The following is a 25,886-nucleotide window of genomic DNA, read 5'->3' as shown; positions in this document are numbered from 1 at the left end:
TTAGGCTTTTATTATATAGGATAATTAAACAGACTAGTGCCCTCCAAGTGTGAGACCCAGGGCAGGGATCCTCTCAGCCAGGCCCAAGGCAGTATTGGATCTCCACTATCTGAAACAAGGTCCTAATACAAGGCTGGGTCTGGCTGGGCTAGCAAGACTGGGCTTTGTGACCTTTGCACCCCAGTTTCCTCCCTTGTCCCTGAGGGAGCAGGACTGCTTCTAAGCTCTAAAACCCTCTGCAGTCTTGAAAGAAGAGTTGAACTCAGACCCCTCATTCCACCCAGCAATGCTGGACACTTTCCAAACCCCCAGGGAAGACAGAGCCACAGCAGAGAAAGGAACTGCCTTTATTTCTTTTTCTTTTTTTTTTTTTTCTTTGCCTTTATTTCTTGATTTCCCACCGGAGATCAGAGTATGAAGGTGATGGCTTTACATGGGAGCAACATCACCCCAGGACGTGGGGTAGAGACTGAGGAAACCAGGCTGACTGATGTGCCCACCACAAATGACACCTCCCTTGGGCCGACCCCGTCTACTATAGTATGATGGCCTGTTGGACCAGACGCTCCTGTCTGCTGAGTCACCAAGACTTAGCCACAGGAAATAGCTTTGTACAAAAGCCTAGGAGTGTCCCTGCATCAGGTAACAAATGGACAAATCCCATTTGAGGTCTGCCGTGCGGAGATGTCTTTCCAAAACAAAGCTGGGGCCCACTCAGGAAAGCCAGTGATGAAAGGCAGCTCATAGACATGCAGGCTGATGATCCTGCGAACACATGTGGGGCTCGGGCACACAGACATGAGGACCAGGCTACGCACTACGACGACATGGGGGTCACAGGAGTCAGCAGGCAGCCAGCAGTCGGAGCTCAGGACAGAAATTGTCTTTGCCTAGAAGTAGTTGGGTCCCAGATGGGAAACCCCGGGCGGGGCTCTCCTCAGCCCTGCCTGGGTGTGGACTCAGGTCACCCTCTGCTTGAGAATCTCCTGAGCCAGAAATGGACATGAGGGGCATTTGTGAGATGGAAGTCAAACTGCAGAGAGCCACGAGGTCAAGATGGAGCCTGGAGTGGTGAGACCATGAGAGCCGCCCTTGGGGAAACATAGAAAAGTGGAAGGCCACTGCTCCCTACTCTGCTCACAGGCACCCCAGCCGAGCCTCACCCTCTACCCAGACAGAGCATGGGTTTGGGGCTTTCTCAGTACTTCTTCATGGTTGGGTCTCTTGTTAGGGGAGCCATGTCCACATGAGGCTGTTCTGGGCTGTAGGTAGTTGAGGAGTCCCTCAGCGGGTCCAGAGCTGGGAGCTACCCCGAGAGAAGGAGCCCCCTTTCCTGCTGTGTGGTTCACAGGCCTGGGGAGACCTGGAGGCCGGCTTCCCTGGTGAGATGCCCATGCTTCCGGAAGTCAGAGGGGCAGAGAGGCCTATATCCCAGGTGCCCCCAGCGGGATGTGAACAAACAGCCTGCAGGTCTATGTGTGTCTAACAGTGCTAAGCCAGTCCAGGGCCTGGTCGGCCACACTCCGGAAGACAGTAGACACTGTCGGTCGGCTACCAGCCCAGTGGGAGCCTGGGCCTCCCCAGGCTGGGCACGTGGGAGGTCTTGCAGTACTTTGGATTAAGACAGGATGCAGTGGTCCTGAGTTCTTCCCGTCGGACTGAGTTAAAAGCACATCTTAGCAGCAAGAGTTTGACCTTGTTTTTGTTGAATGAAGGTGGTGGAAACTGGACCAGGACGGTACGAGGTCAGTTGAATGAGGGTGGAGACGCTGCTGCAGGTACGTGCGATGCAGCCACTGCCTGGCGTCCTCAGGTGAAGTAGCGGCAGGGTGTGGAGTCGATGTAGCAGTATGGGGTGCACTGCAAGTCCCCATATGACCTGAGGAGGCAGATACAGGTCAGGGTGGACACCAGGCAGTGGGCAGGAGAGCTCCTGCTGGCCCTGGGGAAAAAGCCATGTTCTAAAGGGCCACTCTGGTGGTTTTAGTCAAACCTCATCCAACAGCAGCGCTGCTGCCCAGGGTTCTATAGAGACTGTTCTTATTCTCGTGTGAGGCCAGGGATGTGGAGGAGTAGAGGCCAGGCCTCTGGGCTTTCCCCCTTGAGCCCAGCTGAGGGATCTGGGAGAAAGGGGTTGGTAGACTTGCCTTAACACAGCATCTCTGAGAGAATCTCCCTGTCTCGAGGCCTGAAATATGTCTGGCTCAGTCCATTAGACCATCCTGTGCTGATGCAAAAGTTCTATGGCTGTGTAGTCCACTACGCAGCCACGGGCCCTCTGTGGCTACTGAGTGCTGGTAATAAGGTTAGTGCGACTGAAGAACTGGATTTTAAATGTTATTTCACTTTAATTAATTTAAATTTAGATAGCCACGTGTGGCCAGAGGCTACCACACTGGACAGCGCAGTGTATACCTGCGTAAGCACAAGTCCTAATCCCGAGACAGCGTGCTGTGCATTATGCCCATGCTCACAAGCACCCCAGACTTCTAGGGATTAGGAGAGAAACCCCAGTGCGCCAGGCTCTATGCAGGCCTCTTCTCCACGAGTGACTGTCTACACTCAGCTGTTGTCATGGAGCCATCCACTCGCTCAGCCCTTTTGCCAACTTTCTGGCAGGTGCCTGTTAGGAGCCCTCCTTACCTTAGGGGGGCGCAGCACACACAGACATGCAGACTCAGTGGAGGCCTGGCCAAGGCTAGAGTGCCTGGAGCCTTGGGGTCTACAGTCTGCCCCCACCCCCCATGGTCTGATACGCTGATATAGGTTTGGGTGTGGGCATTGAAAAGATGCCCTTGAAGAGAGAGCAGAAAGGGGGCAATGGAGAGAGCCATCTGGTGTCGGTTCCCCAGCTCTGCTGAGGGCCTGGTCCACGCCTTTCAGAGGAACAGGGCTGGAAGAGACTGGGCTCCTGAGGGACGTAAGAGGGTTGACAGGCCAGGTACCCCTCTGGAGCTAAGGGAGAGCCTCCCTTTTTCCCTAGAGAGTTAGACAACTCTGGTTCTGTGAGGGCAGGAACGTAGCACCATATCACACTTTGAAAGCAGCTCAGGCCGCCACATTCTGGGCACGGAATCAGTGCCTCACAGGGCCAGGGCCTTCGGCTGGCCTGGGGATGTCAACATAGAGGTCACAACACTAGAATACTTACCCTGAGCAACACAAACCCCACTGAAGAGTCTCAGAAATAATTAAAGGGGTCCTTGAAAGGAATACTAAGTTCCTGGGGTTTTCTTGAAGGAGCCACAAGTGAGCAAAGTCAGATGTTGGTGTGGTCTCACCTGCACCCACAGGCCTGGTGGGAGCTTGTTACACAGATGCTTGAAATGCCCTGATACCTCCGCCCTCCACTGGGCTCCCTCCCAGGCCCATGGCCCCAGAGACTAATGTGGTCATGGCAGCCACTGGGGATGGAGCTGCTCATGTAGGGGTAACAGCTGAGTTTGGAGACCGCTAACACCGGAGCCCAGGCAGAGCTGGTGGTTGTGTCTGTTCCACCCTGGCCTTGGCTGCTCTTGGAGGACACCTGGTGGCTGTGAGTCTATTGCCCGTCTCCCCCGGATGAGCAGGAATCCTGTGCTGTGTTGTTACTATACCTCAGTGTCCAGAAAATACCAGGAACCTAAGATGCACTCAAAGTTATTTGTGAAGGAAAGAGAGAAAGGAGGAGGGAGGGTGAAGGAGGGAAAGGAGGGGTGTCAGAACAGCACGTGAGGCCATCCCTACCCAGGGAGATAGGTCTCGCACGTCAGGTGGCCAAAGTCAGAGCCGTCACAGTCTTCCACGCCCTTGTGCCGGTGACCATCTCCACAGTATGCCCGGTGACAGCCTGAGAGGACACAAGCAAGTGCAGCCCTGAGAAGGGGCAGGGGCAGGGGCAGGGGCAGGACAGCCTGGGCTGGGCCCTCTCACTAAAAAGGGCTTTGCTACTAGGGCTCCATCTGGTGAAAGCATGGCCTAAGGATCCACCCAGAGGGTGAGTTGGTGGCCCTGAGAGCCTGCATTTGAACTCTGTTGTGACTCTACAGCCCAAGCTTTCCATCTCACCTCCTGCTTTTGTCGCTTGATTTGTGTGGTTTTTTTAAAGTAAAGCAAACCCTCCAGCACTAGGCTGCCTGCCCGTCTTGGTAGCATACTGTACGCTGAAGGCAACCCTGCGCAGCCCACTTTCCCTAAAACGGGCTTTGCTACTAGGGCTCCACCTGGTAAAAGTGAGTCCTGATTTAAATTCTTGGCTTCTCCCTTTTTCCTTTCACCCCTCATCACCCTTAATCTTGCTTGTGGTTTCTTTTCTCACTCTTTTTTGTATATTTTTCACCCTGATCTTTTGACAAAGAACATGGACTGGAATTTGGATTTTGCCAAGAAGTAGGATTCAGGAAAAAGAGCAGGCCCTGGTGGCTTCTCTGGGGGCAAGGGCCTTGACCCCAACCCCCACTGACCTGCCTGGATAATGAAGGAGTTAACATTTGGCCTCAGAGGCGGATCATCCCCACAACAGCTCAGGTATACCCTCTCAGGCTCTAAAATTATCCCAAACCACCCAGGTGTCCAGGGCTTGCCCTGACCCCACCCCATGGCAATTCAAGCTTCGGGCTAGGCCCCACTCACTGATGCAGTCGTCACCCACGTCGTCGTTCCCGTCGTCACACTCCTCCCCGGGCTGCAGGACCCCGTCCCCACAGGAGCCGCGGTGGTCTACAGAGTAGTCCACAGGATAGAAGGGGGTCAGCTGGCCAAAGAAACACACCAAGTTACCAAGGACAGTGCGCCAGGCAGGGCAGGTCATTGGCACTGGGGACAGAAGCTCTGGGTCCAGGGGGGCTCTGCTGAGGAGCGCCCCGCCCTCCTGGGTGGGAAAGGCACTGCTTTTTTGTTCCCCAGAGCTCTGTAGGGGCAGGAAGCCTGGGCCAGATCTACTCAGTGCCCCTGCAGTGCAGGGACGTGAGACTGTCGGGAACCTTGGCTCAGAAGAAAAGGTTCTATGTGGGGAGCAGGGGCATGAAGAGCTGCTCAGAGACAGAGCGAGGGAGGATGCTCAGCCCTCCCATGGAAACAGAACTCTGCACCAGCCTCGCTGTTGGCCTTTTCTACCTTTAAAGGTGTGTGCCTTTCCTGGTGGGGTGTGTCTCTGGGTACCTGGATGGGGAGCCAGCCCAGGCTGTCCTTGAAGTACAGGGATCTCTGGTCTTTGCGGAAGGCGATGGCATGTTTGGTGTTCAGCCTCTCAAGCTCCTCCTGGTTGTTGACCACGAAAATCTGCCAGAGGACACACTGGTGAGGCTTCAAGAAAACACTTCTGGTGGGGGCAGGGGAGGAGCCGGAGGAGGACACGTCGCTGTCCTTGGACTGGTTATCAGTGGGAAGGGGGTTTGCCTGTTACCCTCTAGCGTTCCTCCTGATGGAAGGAGGAATGTCTTGATTCCCATAGCTTTTCAATCCAGTTCCTAATGTCTCCATTTGAAGTAAAAATATCCAAATTTTAAAAAACATTTAAAATGTGCCCAAGACTTAAATAGGAAGGCGAGGTCACCTAAGCAAGTAATTCAACATCTACAAATGAGTCTTAACAAAATTCGCAAAGGTGTTCATTACAGTGTTATGTACGTTAGTGAAAAGCTTGGGCATAGCCCATAAACACTGACAGTAGGACACTGGTTACATAAATCACAGCACAACTGCATGGTGGATGGGTGATTAGGCATCAATTCAAATGATATCTATGATGAACTGATATCCAGCCTTTACTTCAAAATAAACCACGGGAAGGTGGGCAGTAGTGGGCTGGCATAAAGAGAAAGCAAGATTGGCCATGAGTTGATAAATATTGACTTTGGGTAAAGGGCACATGGAGTTTTATTACACGATTTGTTTTGCTTTCGTATTTCTTTGAAATTTTCTGTAATTTTTTGTTTAAAAAGACAAAGAAAATACATCAAAATGGACTCACAACAAAATAGTTTTCTTTTGATTTGCCCTTATGTTCCAATTTCTTATGAGTGTGTACCCAGTATAAGTTTTACTAAACAAATACATACATACATAAAAAAGTTTTACTATTACAAAGCCCCGAGGACCAGATGAGAGGTCCGGATGGGTAACACCCCAGATTTCTCCCAGAAGAACCTTACCGCAGGGACTCTCGGGGAGCTGGGCCCATACATGGATTCTCCATAAGAAGGGTTATTCACATTCACGGGGGTCCCACAAAGACATCTTCCTGGAGGCCCTGGAAATCCTCTTTCTCCTTTGGGTCCCATTGTAAGTTGTCCTAGGGAGCAACGGACGGCTGTGTTACTAGAGCCAAGGAAGAGAAAACTAAACAGCCCAGGCTGATGAGAGCAACCTTCACAACAGAAAGAAGGCTGAAGTCCACAGTATTTCGGGGCAGAGGTTCAAAGAGATGCTTTTGATCCAAGATGTGGAGGAGGTGATGTTCTCTGTGGATTCCTTAACCATGCTGGGTGTGGTCACACCTTTCCCCACCCTTATTCTCCCTTCCCTCTCTTTATACTTAGATACTAGACAGATGGGCCTTCTACTTCCCAGACTCCCTTGCACCTGGAGGTGACCATGTGCCACAGTGCTGGTCAATGCAAGGCCTGTGGTGGGAGAAGGGTGGGCATCTGGGAAAGCCTCTCCTGATAAGGGAGAATCATCGCTGGGGAGAGACACAGCTTCCCCCTTCTTCCTGCCTTGAAGACAGATAAGATGGCTGGTGCTGCAGCAGCCATACTGCTAACGTGAAGTAAGAAGGATGAGAAGAGAAGCCACCATAAGGGACAAGCCAGGGTCTCATGGGGACTGGAGCCCTGATAGTATTGACTCTTAGAGGCTAAACCAAAGTGGGCCACTGTCCACCTCTTGACTTCCTTATTGTATGAAAAAACAAACAAACAATCCTGTCTTCTTAAACCATTATCAACAGGGGACTCCTTGCAGATAAATTGCTCACTAATAACTTGTATTGTTTTTTTAAAAAAATATATTTTATTGATTTTTTACAGAGAGGAAGAGAGAGGGATAGGGAGTTAGAAACATCGATGAGAGAGAAACATCGATCAGCTGCCTCTTGCACACCCCTTACTGGGGATGTGCCCGCAACCAAGGTACATGCCCTTAACCGGAATCGAACCCGGGACCCTTGAGTCCGCAGGCTGATGCTCTATCCACTGAGCCAAACCGGTTTTGGCGTATTGTGTTTTTTTTTAATTTACTTTATATTGTTTTTATATATAGGATCTTTATAAAGGAACTTCTGAGTATGCATTTTTAAAATTTCTTCTGGAAGAAAATGGAAGTTAAAAACACTTAGCCATGTACTCTCCCTGGTACTGAGAAGAGTGTCCTGAAAAGATGTGATCAGGAAATGTATTCCCTGCAACGTCAGAACCTGCTAGGGTAGTAGTTCCCACCTTGATTTCTAAAGGCTCTGATGCTCAGGCCGCATCCCAGACCTTCAGGATTCCTGAGAACAGAACCCAGGCAACCAGACTTTTAAAAACTCTCAGGATGATTCCAATGTGCACCAAGGTTGAGAACCGCTGGTCTAGGGAACGGTCTTGCACATGCCATTCCCTGCACTTTTCCAGGGAAGCCTTTTTGAATCCTCATATTCTTTCATGTTAACCTTGGATACAATCGCATGGTTCTCTATGCTTTTCTTCAAGGCATTTATCTCTGTTTGTGATTCTGCATATTGTGAGATTATCTGATTTCCCCCCATAGGATGTAAGTTCCACAAGGGCAGGGCTGATGCCCATTTCCATTCTCCAGGGCTTGGCACACAGTAGGGGCATGGTGCATGTCTGATGACTGAGTGAGTGAGTGAGTGAATGAATGAATGCAGACTAACTAGAAGGAAAAGGTCTTCAGAGAAATCTAGATGTCACAACTCCAAATACAGAAAAGTGCTGGAGCAAGAGCCATCCAATCAACAGGAAGAGAGGAAAAGATAGAGACTGAAAAATGAAATAAAGACCCTTCCTCCTGGGAAAATAGGGGGAGTTGGGGGGGGATTCTGAATGCCAACCAGTCATTGGTTTCAGGTTATAAAACAGGGCAGCCAGCAACTGGGGAGCCAGTTTGCAGATCCCAGAAGGGCAAGAAATAAAATGGTCCTGGGGAAAGGTTTAGTCAGGACCCCAGGGAAGCAGCCACAGCTGGAGGAGGAGGCCTCGATGGGAAGACCCCCACACCCTGAGCCTTCACCAGCAGGCTCAGCCTGTCCAGCCCAGATGCTGCCGGTATGAGGACAAGGGAGGCTTGTCAACATCTTATACCAAGTAATGGCTGTTCCTTCTAACAAGAAATAGGAACATGATCTTGCGGGAGGAGCCCCAGTCTTGTGGAGCGGAGCCAGAGAGCAGAGACTCCACCAGCCCAGGAATATTTTGGTAGTTAAGCACCTGGGCAAACTAAAGTGGGAATGCTATGTAACCAGGGATGTGAGTGGCCCCAACAACTCCTCAGAACCATGGCCTCAAAAGATTCTGGAGTTTGTCCCATTATCCAGCTAATACGTGCTGAAGCAGAGATTTGAATTCACGTTTGACAACACTATGCCGTTCAAAAGACAAACATCCAGGAACACTGATGCTTGCAGGGAGATAGATGGCAATTCCCAGGTACCACACTGATTCACTTATACCCTGTCTGGTGCAGGAAGGACTCAGCCAAATTTGTAATTTGGTTATTGCAAATTACATCCTAAAGGCATTTTGCCTTCATTCCCTCCCCTACCCCGCACTGCCTCTTTTGCTCAGTAACTTGGGTAATAAAAAGCTCCCACCGTCTCCACCTCCCGCAGCACCATCTCGTCCCACAGCACTGGGCACCAGAACCAGAGGGAGCCTCCCCCTACGATGACAGGATGTGGCAGGGAGCCTGCTTCCTGCCACCAGTGCAGTTTTCCTGCTGACTCCTCCCAGCTGTCAGAGGGCATCTGTTTCCCTGCCTGTGTCCTGCCAGGCTGCACTGAAGGGCACAGCAACCCACATTTCCCCACTTCAGCCTCTCAGAGCTGGTCCAGGGGGCCTGGCCTGGCCTCCATCCCTGCATTCCTGCAGCCAGAGGACCTGCTCTCCACCTTTGCCCAGGGAACTGCTCATCTCCACTGGCTGCTGCGGAGGGAACAGGTCTGAACAGAATCTGGGAGAAGGCAGAGGAACCACCGAATAGTCCCCACATCTCCCCAGCTCCCACTCTGCCCTGCAGAGGCTGGCAGGGCTGAGTGGGAAAGTCTCAGACCCAGGAGTAATGGACATTCTGGTCCAGATGTGGCCAACGGTCAGCTCTGTGAACTTGGGGAAGATACCTCTCTCAGGCTCATAGTTCTTATCTGTAAAGGGAGGGTTGCACTAGCCCAGGAGAGTTTTGCCTGATGATATCCCCAGATGGATTTGAGGCAAGGGTTCTGGGACTCTGGGAAGTAGTGTGAAGTATCTTGGGGAAGACAGATTTTTCCCCCCTGAGAGTGGGTTTGGGACTTTTATCAGATTTTCAAATGTAGGCTCAGGAATCACTATGGGGGCCTGGTTCAACTCCTGATGACTATCCAATGGATCCCAGGCACAGGGAAAGCCTCCATTGAATTCCTCCCTTCCCTTCTCTCCCACCCCCAAAAAACTTTTCTAAAGAGCAGGATTATTGCCCCATTTTCTTCTGAGAATTATTTATCCTCTCACTCTGGGAAGCTCCCAGAAAGGAAGTGACTTAAAGGAAGGCACAGGAGGGGACATCAGTCCAAAGAGATGGCCAGCCCTGCTCTGCAATACCCAGGTGGGACAGACTGAGAGCCAATGTAGCCCAGTGAGCACCGGTGGGGACCAGCTCCACCCATACCACTTGCCAGGTGCCATGGGGATGTGAAGCCGACTCAGCCACAGATCCTGCCTCAAGGACTTGCCACCTAGAAGGAAGGTGAAACACATCTGCAAAAAACAGTTACCAGTGGAGGGCAACAGCAGAGAGGCAATGTGTGACTGGGGAATTGGGGGCAATAGCAGGAAGGCAATTTGTGACTGGGGAGCCAGGGGCAATAGCAGGGAGATATGTGTGACGGGGGCAGCGGGGAAAGGAGAACCATCCATTAAGGACCAAGGCAGTCCTTACTGAAGAGAGGACTTTGAAGGAATTAGAGGATTTTGTTGGGTGACCCAGAGGATGACAGGAAAGTCATGTTAGGCCACAGGGACCCAGACAGACTGCAGAAATATGCTCCAGCTCTGCAGAGAGCAGGGCATCTGCTGGAGGGACCTGGCAGAGGATGGGAAGGTGGAGGGAAAGGGGACATGAGCAGCCCCAGCTGAGTGAGAAGGAGCCAGGAAACCAAGGAGAGAAAACAAGGCTACAATGGCCTACTAAAGGGATGAGGTTGTAATCCACCAGAGACTGACAAGACAAAAGAGTGGGCATCAGAATGAGCTGCTGCTGGTCTCCAAGCCCTGCCCTTCTCACCCAATCCAGGTCCAAGGAAGAAAGGAATTCAACTTAGATGAGGGCTGGCCTTTACAAATGGATGTATACATTAAGGTCTGCATATGCTAAGGACCTCCTTATACATCCGCACAATGCCCGCCCCCCTCATGTTCCCTTGTGGCCCCTAAATGCCCCAAGGTCTAAGAGAGTCTCTTCCAAAGGCAAAACCCAGGCTTCAGGCTGAGCTCTCTGTCCCTGGCAGCTCATAGTCATGAGGCTCAAGGGGAATGTTAGGCAGAAGAAAGATGAGTTGGAAGGACCTCCATCTGGATCATCTAGTCAATGCAGGGAAACAGATCATAGGGCATGGACACAGGGCCTAGGCTGCATCTCAAATCCAGCTCCCTTAACAAATAGAAGTAGATGTGACAAGATAACTTGTTGGTACTATTTGAAAACTTCTGCCTTCTGTTCTCAGAAAAGCTCCTAAGAGGGTGGTAGTGTATGAAGTGTGAGGAGAGAGGGGGCTAAAGATTGGAAGAGGAGGGATCCTCACAGGCCTGGAGAGAACAGGTATCCCCTCCCCAGTATCCTGGAGAAGAGATAAGGTCTCAGAAGGAATGGCTGTGAGCACTCCGTGGGAAGTGAACCATAGGGACCAGGATTCCCAGCCTTGGAGATGTTCTAATGCCTGAGCATGGCGTGAGATGGCAGTCACAGGCACCCACGGACCACGTGGCCTCAGACAACAGGCATTTCAGAGGTAAACAGGGCACATAAAAGGCTGGAGGGATCTCCCCTGCTGTCTTTCTGCCATAATTTCCCAGGATATTTACCCAATTCTTTTGTGGCAGTTGGAGAAGTGGAGAGAACCTCAATAAAGTCTAAGATTGAATTTTCCTGGCATTCTGGCAGATTGGAGTTTCAGAACCAGCTTTAATTTGGTTTAAAGGATCTAACAAAATATGACATTTCTTGATCATCCCATGATGTGGTTGCAAATATATTTCCATAAGCAGGAGGGAGGGTGGGGTGGGGGGTGGGGAAGAAAAAGGGAGTGCACTGTAGAATTTTGTCTTTATTTTCTTAAGGAAAAAATTGGAACAAAAATTGTTTTGATTCCTTTTGTATAACAGGACAAAGAATGTTGCTCAATCCGTTAACAGTCTTCTTGGAAATAGAGATGCTGTGCTTATACAATGTGCTTTTGAGCTGATGAGAACAAACTAAATCAAGGGCTTAGCTTATCATATTAAACAAAGTAAAACAAGGTAGCAGAGTACCTATGACCTCGCAAATGACTCTGATTTCTTTTTATCGTTTCTATATTCGATGCAAATCCATGACTCTTTCCTAACACTGTGTACGATGGAAAATTTTACGATGTTATCTTTACTTCCAGGTTTAAGAGAATTGCTTAGAAGCATCAAACGGTTTTCTAGTAAAAGGTGTTATTGATGAAATATGTGCATTATTTTTCACTTATGTATAAATGACATCATCAATGTAATTTTTTCTCTCCTCTATTTGTTCTCTAAAATGCTAAAAACAAAGCCAGAACAATGTTGTCTTCCTTGTGTAAAAGTTGAATGAGCCCAAATGTGGAGAAATTATAAATATATTGAAGTTTCTCTAGCATTTCTAACTCAAAACACCAGGCAGGCCTCTGCTGGCATCTCCTTGTGCTCTCTCCGGGAGGCTGGCCAGGAGTGCGACATTGTAGGTCAAGTAAAGCAGTGTAGCTCTTACCTGTGGATGGGGGGCCTGGAGGGCCTGGGGGACCCTGACGGCCAGGTTGACCAGAAGGCCCAGGCTTGCCTGGTGGGCCCATAACTCCACCATCTCCCTTCTGCCCCTGAGAGAGAAAGGCGGAGCCTGTTATGAGAGCATGGCATGACCAACTTCCTTCCCATTTATTTCTAAATCAGGGGCCACCCTGCACTTTGGAGCAAGAGCACAAGGCAGGATGCAACCTCAGACATCTTGACCACCAAGCTCCAAAATAACTCAGGGCAAGCGACATTTGAGATAGTGATGGTGGCAAGTTTGCAGACATTAATTTTTGTTCTGTCCTAGAAACATGACACATAACAGCTGGGGGGGAAAAACACAACAATCCAACCCTCTCCCCTCACTGGGCAGATGAGGAAATAGAGGCTCAGAAAGGAGCAGGAATTACTGCAAGTCACCTGGCAGCAAGGCAGCAAAACTGGGCCTAGCACTCAGGCCACCTGCCTACTCGTCAGGAGCATTTTTATTTTATTACAGGAGCTGTTTCCACCCGATGGCTACCCACTGGCCTCAGGATAAGGACCCATAACATTTATCTTAGATCATAACTATGCAATTATTGTTGTGATCATTTCATCAATGTCTCCCCATAAGACATCAGCTCCCTATGGGTGTGAAGCTGTTTTGTTCACCTCCTTTCCCCAGATCAAATAAGGGAGGAGGAAGAAGCTGAAATCTAAAAGGGGAAGTCAAAGATTTGGGTTTTCACCTTGGCCATGAGACCCTGGGTAACTCATGTTATTGCTTTGTGCCTTAGTTTTCTCATCTGTAAAATAGGGCCAGTAAATATATACCTGCATGGGTTTGTTGTGAGGCTAACAAAGATCTTAGAAGTGAAAAAGGAGTTTGTACAGAACCAAGGACTATGTAGATTACCATAGCTGATTATCATAGCTGGTTATCACAGCAACTGGCTTGGTTTCATCTTTCTCACACAGACAGGTCCTGATTTCTTAAAGAGAGACACACCTGCAGTGCTGCCCACTCTGGGAGGGCCAAGAGCAAAGATTTCCCCCTCAGAGCTGCCTTTAGGAATGACTCAGAAACCAAGGCCTGTGGGTTCTTCACAAGCAGTGTGCTCATTGTTCACTCTTGCCCTGGGCTTAACCAGGACAGTGATTGATGCCTGACATCTTTGGCTGGGTCCCCTTTCCACATTTGTGCCTTGGCAGGCTGGCCACCTGATGAAATGTAATCCTCCCCAAGTCTGGGCAGCAGGCATGCCGGGCACTTCTATCCAATCACAAAGGTGACATGTAACCTGCCTCCTTGTCCACATGGCCCTGGGGGCTCTCTCACCAATGTCCCAGGAGTTCTTAAACTCTTACTGTGGGACTCGGGGGGTCAGAGTTTGTTTCTAATTCCATCCTGACGGGGGGAGTCTTAAGCCTTAGCCCAAGCTGAAGCATGCCATGAGGTAACCAAGATGGGTCCCAGAATGGCAAAGGAAGTCACACCGTCCTAATATAGCTGCAGTTAAGGCTTGTTGTTCTAGCAGCCAGTCAGCTGGCTCTGAGCACAGGAAGTGCCACAGTGAAGGAGCTGGAAACGCTCCTTGACTCTGACACCAGCAGTAATGGAATATTCTGCTCATCAGTCGTCCTCTCAGAACCAGCCATGTCTCTATGAGCAGGACTCATGAGCCACGCTTTCCAGGAAAAGCATTCATTCCTTTATTGTCACAAAGTTTGGTGATGTTTCTCCAGGGAGGAAGCCTGTCTCCTTAATTGCAGATGTGCATAATGGGATCAGGGCTGCTTTTCTGGGCCTGCCTGAAGGCAAGTCCTGAAGCATGGAGGTGATGAGAGATGTGATGTAGGGAAAGCTGGTCTCAACTCTCCAAACTCTAACTCTGGCATGGAAGCTGGCTTAGCTTAGGGGTCTGGGCAGGTCATTCCACTTCTCCGGCCCTCAGTTTCCTGGGACTATGCTAAGGGGATTGAATTGGGTGATCACTACAATCCCCTGGTTCTGAAATTCTAATTTCCTAAAGTCTCTTCTGGATTTCTGATTCTGGAGTTTGGATTGACGTACAATAACCTCCAGAAACTCAGCACGACTGGCCAATGGACGCTTGGTAGATAAGACCCTCTGCTAGCAAATTAATTCCGATAAATAGGAAGTACCATGGCAGGCCCCCAAAGCTAACAACTCAAGTGTCTGCTGACTAGACAGGCACGGAGGGTCTCCTTGTGGAAAGGAAGAGCTTATTCCCCTAACTTCTCTGAGCTTCTAGACATGGCACTGGGGGAGTTGTAAGATTACTACAACTAATCATTTTCAACTTCTTGGCTTCAGCCCTTACCAGGAAAAGATAAACACTGCCCAGGTAAAGAACTAGATGACAGAAGGCACAAGTCTGCTTGAACCCCAGTGTAGAATATTATGAATGGAAGTCAGCAGTAAGGGAGAAAGTGATCTTTAAAACAAGAAAGAAAGGAAGGAAGATGTCTCCTTTTTTTCTTTTTCTGAGCCTAGTTTTCAGGAAATTGGAATCTGTGACAGCATTGTGAAGGCACGGCCATGCTACCCATTGTAAAACTTTGAAAAGTGAACTGAAATATTGTGACTTCCAAAGTTATTGTGAAATCTGAATTATTTGGGTTGGAGGCTGTATCGTTGCTAAGTTCACTTGGAAAAGATCAGAATTGGCTTCATATGTTATCATGTTCTGAGCCCTGGCTACATATTAGAATCATGTGGGGAGCTTTAAACAAACACCAACCCATGCTGAAGCCTCACGCCAGATCACTTATTTCAGAGTCTTTGGGAAGTAAGGCCTAGACACTGAGGACAATGAGAGACACACTTGGAGCTACAACTATGGCCCAAAGATGTTCACTTCTTAACATCATATGTAATTTGGTTAGGCCTCTCTTGTCTAAGCAGTCTTACTCATTTACTAAACTCTAGTGCAGACATTTTAAAAAGATGTTTAAATGTTTAATGAATAGCAATGAGTAAAAATGCATATATTATGATTTTAAGTTAAAAATTTAGGATACAATAACTATATATTGGATAGAAAAGAAACAAATGACTGGAAAGTTCACAAAAGAATTAATACTGGAAAGAAAATATACCAAAGTGGTTACATGGTTATACCTGGGTGTTAGATCGTTTTTTAAAAATATGTTTGTATTGACTTTTCCAGAGAGAGGAAGGGAGAGGGAGAAAGAAGAGAGAGATAGAAACATGGATGTGATGTGAGAGCAGAACACTGATCAGCTGCCTCTTGCCTGCCCCCTACTGGGGATCAAGCCTACAACCTGGGCATGTGCCCTGACTGGGAATCGAACCAGCGACCTCTTGGTTCATGGGTGGAATTTTCCAAGTTTCCTATGATAATCATATATTACATTTAAATGGGAAAGGAGGCAAAAACCAAACAAACTACGGCCTAAAAAGTGAAGAGGCACATCTTTCAAGAATGTCTGTCTGTTAGAGCTAAGATGAGAGGTTTCTCTAAGGCACTCAGGACAGACAGCTCCACAGCCAGCCAAGCCAACTGCACCTTCCTCTTGCTTTGCTCTCTCATTTCACATGGTCTGACACAAGAGCCTGCTGACCAGAGGGAGTTCAGAATGAAAAATTTTCCTAAGCCCTTAACAGTGCCAATAAAGAAGGTCACTTACAAACTGGGATCCTGAGTGGAGGGGAGTGGGAACCACCCTACCGTTGAGACCCAAAAGATCTTCAAGAGCAGGGAAATATCTGGGCTGTTCTCCAAGACTCCATTTGTGTCTGGGGCATGAGGTAAAAAGCAGGTTTTCTGGGTAAAGGACCAGATCTGCTTTCCACTCCCAGTTGCTTTGGTTAAGGTAGACCTGTTCTCATTAACCAAAGATCCACTCTCGCTCTAGCCTTGGAAACAGTGGGAACACAGCATCCTATCCCATCCACTCAAACTATGGCTAAAGTGGTGCAGCTTCTGCCCACGAGCCAGAGGAAGCTGAAGACTGGGTTTAAGGGATATCTCTGATTGACCACACTGGCACGCCTCTCCACACCACATCCCCAGGTAAGGAGTCTGACTGCAGGGGTCTGGTAAGCCCCGGATCCTTACCTGCTTGCCTCGTTTTCCTGGTCTTCCTGTGGGTCCCCGGTGTCCTGCTATCCCAGGCTCACCCTTTGGACCCATTTCACCCTGGAAAGAAAAAAGAGAAGCAAGAGAGGAATTAGGGCATGTGGAGCAGGCCCTTCCCTGCAGGTCTACCCAATCCCTGGCCACAAAGGCCGTCTACTAGATCAGCCCAGATCTTTTCCAAGTGGGCTGCTCTCGGAAACTGGAAGAGTGATGAGGTCATGTGAAAAGTAGGTAGGTTTTTCATGGACCAGGAAGGAAAGGAGGTTATCCTGGGCGGGTGATTTGTTATCTAAGAGAGACAGCTGCCAGGTAGCACACATTTTAGTGTCCCAAATCACCATCCAGAATGGCCAACAATAGAGGTGCTGTATTTCAGTCACAAGTGTGCCTGTGACGCCATAAGCTATTGGGGGGAAACACTTTCTCTTTTAGTTGAATTTTATGTTGTGTTTTGTTTTTAGCGCAAAGTCAAATCTATGGGTTTTTTAATGATTAAACACAGTTTTGACAACTATCATCTTTGGGAAGTTTCTGCTCATGTAATGACCTTTACTAGGGTTGTACATTCCCCACTCTTCAGTAAAAATTGGTTTGAGTTCCAGTTCACTTCCATTTGATTTAGATGAAAACTGTTTGTGGGGAGACATATGTTCAAATACTCAATGCAATTATTGTAAAAGGCATGGAAAGCAATACAAACAATATTCCTAATTGAAAAGCCCTATTTTGAAGCATCAGACCAAATGCATCAATTGCCCTAATTCTATAGTTTAAGGCCAACCTTTTGTTCTCCATTTTAGTTTCTCTCCTTCTTCCCCATGGTCTTCTAGGATCCCAGGTCCTCTTGCTGTTTCTTTAGATCATGAACCACAGGGCATTGCTCCCATAATTGTTCCAGGAATCCCTCTACAGCCCAGAATGCACCACCAACAAGCTACATTTAGCAATTGCAACCACAGAGTTTCTGTTAGCAGCCAGTATCCATGAAGAGCTGCCCAGACACTCAGAGGAGACAGTGAATACCAGATGGCTGTTCACATGGAAGTCAGGGGAGGTATAACACATGGAAAATTCCAGGGAACACCAATATAAAGCAAGGATCAAGCAGAAACCTCTGAAATTATTTGTTGGCTCAGCCAATGTAATGAATTTGTCTTGACCCAAGCTACCAACATCTTGCCTCACCAAGATTGTCCTTAAACCTGTGATTTCTTTCCAACCCGCCATGTCCTTTGGGATGCTGGGCAGTGAGAGTGTGAGAGGATAGATGGATTCTATGTGGCCATGGAGATGTTTGCACTATTTTCCATGGCTGTTTAGCAGGGACCGAGGAGTGCCTTGCTTGGCTAGGAGAAAACAGCAGTATGAACAGCATAACTTTTTTTTTTTTTTTTGATTTCAGAAAGGAAGGGAGAGGGAGAGAGAGATGGAAACAACATTGACGAGAGAGAATCATCGAACAGCCAGCTTCTGCACTGGGGATTAAGCCCACAACCCGGTCTTGTACCCTTGACCGGAATCGAACCCAGAACCCTTCAGTCCACTGAGGCAAACCAGCCAGGGCAGCATAATTTTTTAAAAAAGACTATCCGAAGGAAGTGTGGCCCTTCTCTTCATCAACTGGAAGCAGCCAGTACTCACTTAATCTAATTTCTCTCCTCTGACCTAATTATGGTTATCATATCTGCTCTGTCTTAAAGCAGCCTGCCCTAAAGGGGAATAGAACTCCTGATGGCAAGTCTAGTAAGTGGAGCAGAGACCAGAGAAACTGTCATCTTTAATTTTACAGTAATGGATTATTCTTTGATGCTCACTGTTACACTGAATGAAAGCCTAGCCTAAATATTTTCAACTAAAATCATTTTTTCTCGCTCTAGGCGGTTTGACTCAGTGGGTAGAGCGTTGGCCTGCGGACTGAAGGGTCCCGGACACATATCCAGGTTGCAGATCCCCGGTGTGGGGTGTGCAGGAAGCAGCCGATCAATGATTCTCTCTCATCATTGATATTTTTATCTCTTTCTCCCTCTCCCTTCCTCTCTGAAATCAATAAAAAATATTTTTTAAATCATTTTTCTCTTTTACTGTTTCCTTTAATTTGCTCATTTACTTACTCTGTTTTTAACCCAATACCCCATTTGGGTAGCAGAAGACATTTTTTGACAGCTTAAGGCAGTGATAAATGATAATAAATTAATATCAGATGACTGAAATTATTTAAATACTAGAGGCTCGATGCACGAAAATCCGTGCACTCGGGGGTGTCCCTCAGCTCAGCCTGCACCCTTTTGCAGTTTGGAAACCCTTGGGGGATGTCCGACTGACAGCTTAAGCTGCAGTCGGACATCCTTAGCGCTGCCGCAAAGGTGGGAGAGGCTCCCGCCACCACCACTGCGCTCGCCAGCCTTCAGCCCGGCTTATGGCTAAGTGGTGCTCCCCCTGTGGGAGCGCACTGACCACCAGGGGCATCTCAGGCCCCGCCCATTGCCCCACTGCTGCCGCTGGTCACAGCCATCCCCCAATCGCCGTCCCCTCTGTCTGCCCGCTGGCACCTGCCTTGGCTGGCCTAGCACTGCCCACCGACCTGTCTTTTGTTCTGCCGTTTGGTCAATTTGCATATTAGGCTTTTATTATATAGGATACTCTACTGACTGGAGAAAATCAGATAAAAATTTGTTTATTCAAGTTTGGAAAATAAAACTTCAAGGTGAACTTGAGAAAAAGTTTAGAATTTTAAGAAAGCATCTCATTGGTATGTTTGAAGAACACTGTACTCTGAGGCCAAGGTTAAAATAACAATTTCCCACATCAGTGCCTCACAGCATGAGGACCCACTGCTACGTGGCTAGATTAGGGGTGTTCTCCGTGGCCATCTGTGCACTCTCTCTTCATTCTCTGACACCTCCCCTCACCACCCTCCCCATTCTTCTTCCCTAGACCTTAACCCTAAGGAAAAGGGTTTTTTTTAATTCTGTCAATTTAATTATGTCACCTTCATAGTTTTTGTCATATCTTCACATAGTGTTATTCTTATTTACTCAATATTTTCTATTTAAGTCTACTGAATTAACTCCTTTTTTTATTAATCCTTGTCCCAGGCAAGATATTCATGAAACCCCACTAAATATTTAACTATTTAAATAAAAAGTTTAACTAGCAAATAAAAATTGCTTGCTATCACCAACTGAAATAACTCTGCCTACCTGTAGCAGTACATGAGCCTCCCTGAAGAAGTGCTGAGCTGGGTGTAGTTGGCAGTTGCATTAGCCAGAGAAGCCTGCACCTCCCACAGGGACCTTTTGACCACTACAGTTCAGACCCGAGTCCCTTGTCACAAAGCTCTCTGCCTTTGAACATCACCACAGCCCTCTAAGGGGCAGCAAGTACAAAGTAGGGCCTCTGTCCATCAGGGGGGTGTCCTTGCCCTCCCACTGACCTAGAGGAGGTCTCAGACCTCTCACCTATATGTTCAGCAACTTGCTCCCCTTTCAAACCAGAATCTTCCATAGCGAGACCTACTTTTCCTGCCTCATGAACAGAGAGGCAGGCCTCTTTTTTTTTGTACTTGGATGGTCTATTTTTCTACTTCTATTTTTTACTACTTGTAGGTACTTACTTTCTGCCCCAACATTCCAGGAAATCCTGGGAAACCCTGTGAAGAGAACAACAAATAATAGTGATTGCCTCTGAATAACTCTTGAGAGGGCTGTGGAAGAGCTTAGTCAGCCATTTTCAAGATAGAGCCTTGTCAGCCAGCCAGCCAGCCAACTAATCAGACAGATACACAGACAGCCAGTCAGCCAGTCAGCCAGTCATCTAGTCAGACAGATAGACAGATAGCCAGTCAGCCATTTAGACAGATAGCCAGCCTGTCAGTCAGCCAGTCAGTCAGTCACAGCCAGCCAGCCACTCAGTCAGACAGATAGTCAGTCAGACAGATAGACAGTCAGACAGTCAGCTAGTTAGACAGATACAGTCAGTCAGTCAGTCAGCTAGTCAGACAGATAGATAGTCAGCCAATCAGCTAGTCAGACAGAGAGACAGATAGCCAGTCAGTTAGTCAGTCAGTCAGTCAGCCAGTTAGACAGACAGCCAGTTAGACAGATAGCCAGTTAGATAGATTGACAGTTAGACAGATAGCCAGTTAGACAGATAGCCAGTTAGACAGACAGCCAGTTAGACAGACAGCCAGTTAGACAGACAGACAGTTAGTCAGTTAGACAGACAGACAGTTAGTCAGTTAGACAGATAGCCGGTTAGACAGACAGCCAGTTAGACAGATAGCCAGTTAGACAGATAGTCAGTCAGTCAGCCAGTTAGAAAGATAGCCAGATAGCCAGTTAGACAGATAGCCAGACAGCCAGTTAGACAGATAGCCAGCCTTTTAGTCAGCCAGCCAGTCAGTCAGTCACAGCCAACCAGCCAACCACAGCCAGTCAGTCAGACAGATAGACAGTCAAGCAGTTAGCCAGTCAGACAGACAGCCAGTTAGTCAGTCCGCCCACAAGATGGGGGTAGGCAAGGGTCACCACTTCCATTGTATTTGATCATTTCTATGCAACAGCCATTACCTTTTCTCCTTTGGGACCCAAGTCACCCCTTTCACCTCTGGATCCCTAAGACAAAACCACAGGAGAGAGTACATGAGTTAATACCATAGGGGAAAAATTGTAGCATTTTAAACTAATAACTCCCTATCCTATGCTAATACCCTATTTCACAGGCAAAGAAACAGGCTCAGAGATTACATGACCTTCCCAGGGAAGAAATGCTTTGTGATTTACCTTCTATTTGGACCCCAAATACCTCCTGCATTAATAAAGGACAAGGCACAGAAGATTCTGGGTCCTAGAACCTCTCCCTTCCTATAGAAAATCTGTCCCCAGGTTCTGGCTGGGTTTTCTGTTTTTTGTTTTTGACAGATAAGAAGGCTGTGTGGTGATAGCTTGGTCTAAAGACACACATCTGCCATCTTGCTCCAGCACACTACACAAGCTGCGTTCATTCTCCATCGGGCACAGCTTCAGTGCTCATCTGCTCCATATGAGGGCCTCGGCCTTCACTGGGAGCTCCTCCCTAAGCTGCCTGCCCTGCTCAGGGGCCCCTCACTTCTCTCAGCCCACTGATGAAAGATGAGGAATATTGAGGCAAGGTCACTGCAGTCACTGACTGAAGAGAGACCTGGGCCCATCCTCACTGGCCCCGGAGCCACTAGCCCAGACCAGGCTCTGGGAAGCTGGGAGAGAGAAGCACTAACCTTTTCCCCTCTGGATCCGGGGTAGCCCTAAAAGAAAGCAGAAGATATATTTACAATCAGACTTGTCAGACCATTGGGTTTGGTGTGAGAGTGGACGGAATCCCTGAATGTGGTGGTGAGATGTGCCTCATTGCACTGCAAGTTTTAGTGGGGGCTGCAGCATTCAATACCAAGAAGTCCCTTGGGATTGTGTTTACATCAGGTCTAAAAAGAATGCTGCTTTTCTTATCACCACCCCCAAAGGCCTGAACAAAGATTTCCATCTGTTTTGTTGTCCTGAGGCTTGACCCTTGCTGCCCAGGAGAACAGCAGGAATGGCATCTTTATGCCCCTGCATCCCAGCCCTGGTGTCCCCCAAAGGCTGGTAAAGACAAGCACATTGGCATTGGGCTGTCCAACATCTGTGACATCACCTTGCCCAGGATGGCAGCCACACCCAGTTCCCATCTTTATAGATAACAGCTGCTCCAGAGCCTTAGTGAGAAGACCTGAGAACATCCATCTGGACCAACACACTGACCTTGGAGCCCATTGGTCCTCTTGACCCTGGTAAGCCCATCAGACCCAGGTCACCTTTTTCGCCCTGTGGGAATCAGAAGGAGGGAAAAAAAGACCTCTAGTGACATTTCCTAGAAAAACTGAACTAAAAAGTCATGGGCAAGATCAGAAAGGAACTGGGACATTGGGGCTAGCTTGTGAATCTGAGGACCCCAAATACTCCTTTGCTTACTCCCAGGGGCCCAATTTTCCACACTTCATTCTGGTATCCTATATATAAAAGCCTAATATGCAAATTGACCATCACTCCAACACACAAGATGGCCACCCCCATGTGGTCAAAGATGGTCGCCACAAGATGGCCAGCAGGGGAGGGCAGTTGTGGGCGATGAGGCCGGCAGGCGAGGGCAGTTAGGGATGACCAGGCCGGCAGGGGAGGGCTGTTGGGAGGGGCCAGGCCTGCAAGGGAGGGCAGTTGGGGGGTGATCAGGCCTGCAGGGGAGGGCAGTTAGGGGTGACCAGGCTGGCAGAGGAGGGCAGTTGGGGGCGACCAGGCCTGCAGGGGAAGGCAGTTGGGGGGGACCAGGCCTGCAGGGAAGGGCAGTTGGGGGCGACCAGGCCAGCAGGGGAGGGTAGTTAGGGGCAATCGGGCTGATCAGGCCTGAATGGGCAGTCGGACATCCCTCGAGGTTGTCCTAGATTGGAGAGGGTGCAGGCTGGGCTGAGGGACACCACGCCCCACCATGCACAAATTTCGTGCACCGGGTCTCTAGTTTAAGATTAAATATGAAATGAAATTCCCCAGGCAGAGAAGATCTCTAAAACTAAATTCAAATTATCACTAAGATGCTTTAATGGAATAATGCTTGATCTTTTCTTAGAGAAGGCTGTAGGAGGGTAGGGGAGGGGGAGATCATGGGGCATGGGGCCCCAGAGGACAAGGTGTCAGCACCAAAAAACTTCACCTGCTTTGCTCTTTGCATAGGGTGGATCTTTCAGACATCTCCATATACTCTCACCCTAGGGTTGCAACCAAGTAGAGTGAACATCATCCTCTGGGTGTGTACGATGAAGGCAGGGAGCTAAGACTCATGGGTGAGTTCTGTTGCCCCTCAGAATCATTTGCAGTTGGAACTTGCAGCACCCTCTGTGCTAAAAAACTATACCAGTGCTATCCAGTAGAAATATAAGGTGAGCCACATACTTCATTTAAAAAATTTTTAGAAGTCACATTAAAACTATAACTAAACAGGTGAAATTAACTTTAACAATATATTTTATTTACTGTAATTAATTTAATCTAATTATCATTTCAACATGTAGTCAATATAAAAATTATTAATGAGCTATTTTACATTCTGTTTCTCAAGATAAATATTTGAAATCTGTTGTGCACTATACATTTAAACCACATCTCAATTCAGGCACTAAATTTTTATCCAAAATGCATGATCTCTATACAGAGTTCATAAAATTTATAGTTGAAGAAGCAGATTCACATACTTCACATACTTAAATGTTTTCAAATAACTGAGCTAGGCAAAAGTTTTAAAATTTAAACTTAATTAAAGTTAAAAAAAAGTCAGTTCCTCGGTTGCATAAGCCACATTTCAAGGGCTCAATAGCCACATATATCTAATGCTGCCATATTGGATGGCTCAGCTTTATACAGTTGATTTTATTTTTTTTTTATTGTCTAAAGTTTTACATATGTCTCCTTTTTATACAGTTGATTTTTAAGACATATCCTTGGGACTTCACTTACAAGGATTGGGAACAGTTTTCTATCCCCTTATAAATTCTGCCAGTAAGTCAATCAGACTATATAGTGACATTCACCTGCCTAAGTCATGGTCTCTACACCCCATGATCTATGACCAAAGTGAGTAGAATGTAAGCAAAGGCATGGGAGTGGGCGTGTTAGTTTTCCATAACCTGTCTGAGGAAGGGAATTCATCAGCATTTGGTGATCCCTCTCTGAATGTAGGGCTTTAGTTGTTCCAGTCAGCCAACTCCAACCCCCTCAACCCTCCACCTCCAGCCAGATCAGCATGACAGGCCAACAGCTTTCCAGACACAAGCCCCTCTTAGGTCATCTCAGGGAAACCAAAGAATCACATGCTAACCCTTCAGGACAAAGGAGAATCAGGGCCCCTGTGAAAGAGGTCAGCAGCTCCTCATTTCTCCCCCTGCAGAGCTTTGGACTGAGGTCTTGCAGTCCAAGTGAAGGAGGAAATATTTGGGGGCCTATGGATAGTCCTTATGCTCTCTTCTTCCGCCCCCTCTTGAGGATGTGAGTGTCACTCACTGTGTGCCAGGGGCCAGGGAGCCGCCGTCTTCTCCCTCACATTCCGATACCACATGAGCCCTGAGATTGCACCACACTTACCCTGGGTCCTTCAGGGCCAGGCCAGCCGATGGGCCCAGGCATACCAGGAACACCCGGGGGGCCAGGTCTACCCTTTAAAGTCAAAGAACAAAAGTCAGGAAAATTGGATTTGTTTCCCTCCTTCCAGGAAACAGGATTTGTCTCTGGGGCCCGGAGTAGTATGAGGCCTCTAAAGTAGAGCCTCAAGACCCTCATCTCCAAAAATTATAGCCAAAAAGTTGGATCACTTAGGTACAAGTGAAAACCCTTAGTGTGACATTGTGTCAACACACAAGATCTTATTCTACTAAAGAAATAAAAGGTGGTAGAGAAGGGATTCTAAACCTCTTGGTTTTTCGATCTTTATTACCTCCACCCACCCAACTGTCCCCTGCATTCCAATAGGTTCTCCCCAAGGGTGGGATGTAGATGGCACAGGATTATGTTTGGGAAGCAGCAGCAAATGCTATTGGTTCTCCCTCCAGATCTTTTTCACCCGCTTTGTGTGCTCATCCCCCAGGGGCTACCTTCCTTGCTGTAACAACTCATTCCTGCAACCTGCAACTGTGGAGTTTCTGTGGGCAACTGGATCTGTCCAGTGATTTATGTATGTCCCCTCTCTGTAGCCAATAGCCTGGCTCCCTTACCTCAACGAAAGACACTCTGTGGTACAATTCTTACTCCACAGCTCCCCAGGGATCAGGCTGAAGCTGGACATCACCTGATACCACTTCCACATTGGACTTCTTCCCCCCCGCCATCTGGATGCCCCTCTTCTCCGACTCCTCTTGAAAGAGCTCCCTTAATAACTGACTCACTTGCACATGGCACGTGCCATCTCTGTCACTGCTTCTAAGGAACTCAACCTAAGCCAGAGGCTATGGAAGAGTAAGCCCTGAAAGAAAGAGTGGGAGCAGGGACTTGGGGTCTATCTTGACCTTTGAACCCACTGGCTAATTTTAATTCGCCTAGCTAGAGATGTGGAAGGCTCAGCCCCTTAACTAGGGATCACAAACGCTGCATGTGGCCCAGCTGGTGTGGCTTAATGGTTGAGCATCAACCCATGAACCAGGAGGTCCCAGTTCCATTCTTGGTCAGGACATATGCTTGAGTTTTGGGTTCCATCTCCAGTAGGGGCATGCAGGAGGCAGCTAATGGATTATCTCTCATCATTGATGTTTCTATCTCTCTCTCCCTCTCCCTTCCTCTCTCTGAAATAAATGAAAACAAAGAAATAAACAAACAAAAAGAAACCCGAAGTGCTGCATGTGTACAAATTTCTACTCTTGCCTCCCACATCCATGGCACACATCACTAATGAATCATGGCCTTCCTTAGTTCTGAGCATGGAGATCATGGCAGATTCCTTTCTGGCCCAGCCGTTTGGACAACCACTGTGCCTTGGTTGGAGTTGTCATCCATTCCCTAAAGGGCTGTAAATTTACCTCCCAAAGGTCTGTTTGAGACTC

The 25,886-nt window shown here is 48.1% G+C and overlaps 1 protein-coding gene across 2 annotated transcripts in view; it reads right to left on the bottom strand.

The window, feature by feature from the left end:
• Nucleotides 1–440: 440 nt before the first annotated feature.
• The window catches only part of COLQ (collagen like tail subunit of asymmetric acetylcholinesterase), a 69,035-nt gene continuing 43,589 nt past the window's right edge, over nt 441–25,886 (bottom strand). For both annotated transcript variants that reach the window (XM_079794464.1, XM_079794463.1), the window contains exons 8-20: nt 24,439–24,510; nt 22,072–22,134; nt 21,552–21,578; nt 20,866–20,910; nt 19,911–19,946; nt 16,277–16,357; nt 12,169–12,274; nt 6,132–6,271; nt 5,140–5,259; nt 4,612–4,732; nt 3,727–3,829; nt 1,159–1,879; nt 441–1,124 (exon numbers count right to left, since the gene is read on the bottom strand). In XM_079794464.1, coding sequence (XP_079650590.1) covers nt 1,810–1,879; nt 3,727–3,829; nt 4,612–4,732; nt 5,140–5,259; nt 6,132–6,271; nt 12,169–12,274; nt 16,277–16,357; nt 19,911–19,946; nt 20,866–20,910; nt 21,552–21,578; nt 22,072–22,134; nt 24,439–24,510 — 984 coding nt within the window. In that variant the 3' untranslated portion in view covers nt 441–1,124; nt 1,159–1,809. The remainder of the gene's footprint in view (nt 1,125–1,158; nt 1,880–3,726; nt 3,830–4,611; nt 4,733–5,139; nt 5,260–6,131; nt 6,272–12,168; nt 12,275–16,276; nt 16,358–19,910; nt 19,947–20,865; nt 20,911–21,551; nt 21,579–22,071; nt 22,135–24,438; nt 24,511–25,886) is intronic.

Source organism: Cnephaeus nilssonii (assembly GCF_951640355.1).
Source record: "Cnephaeus nilssonii genome assembly, chromosome: 17".
Taxonomy (NCBI): domain Eukaryota; kingdom Metazoa; phylum Chordata; class Mammalia; order Chiroptera; family Vespertilionidae; genus Cnephaeus; species Cnephaeus nilssonii.
This window is presented reverse-complemented; position numbering and strand designations above follow the sequence as displayed.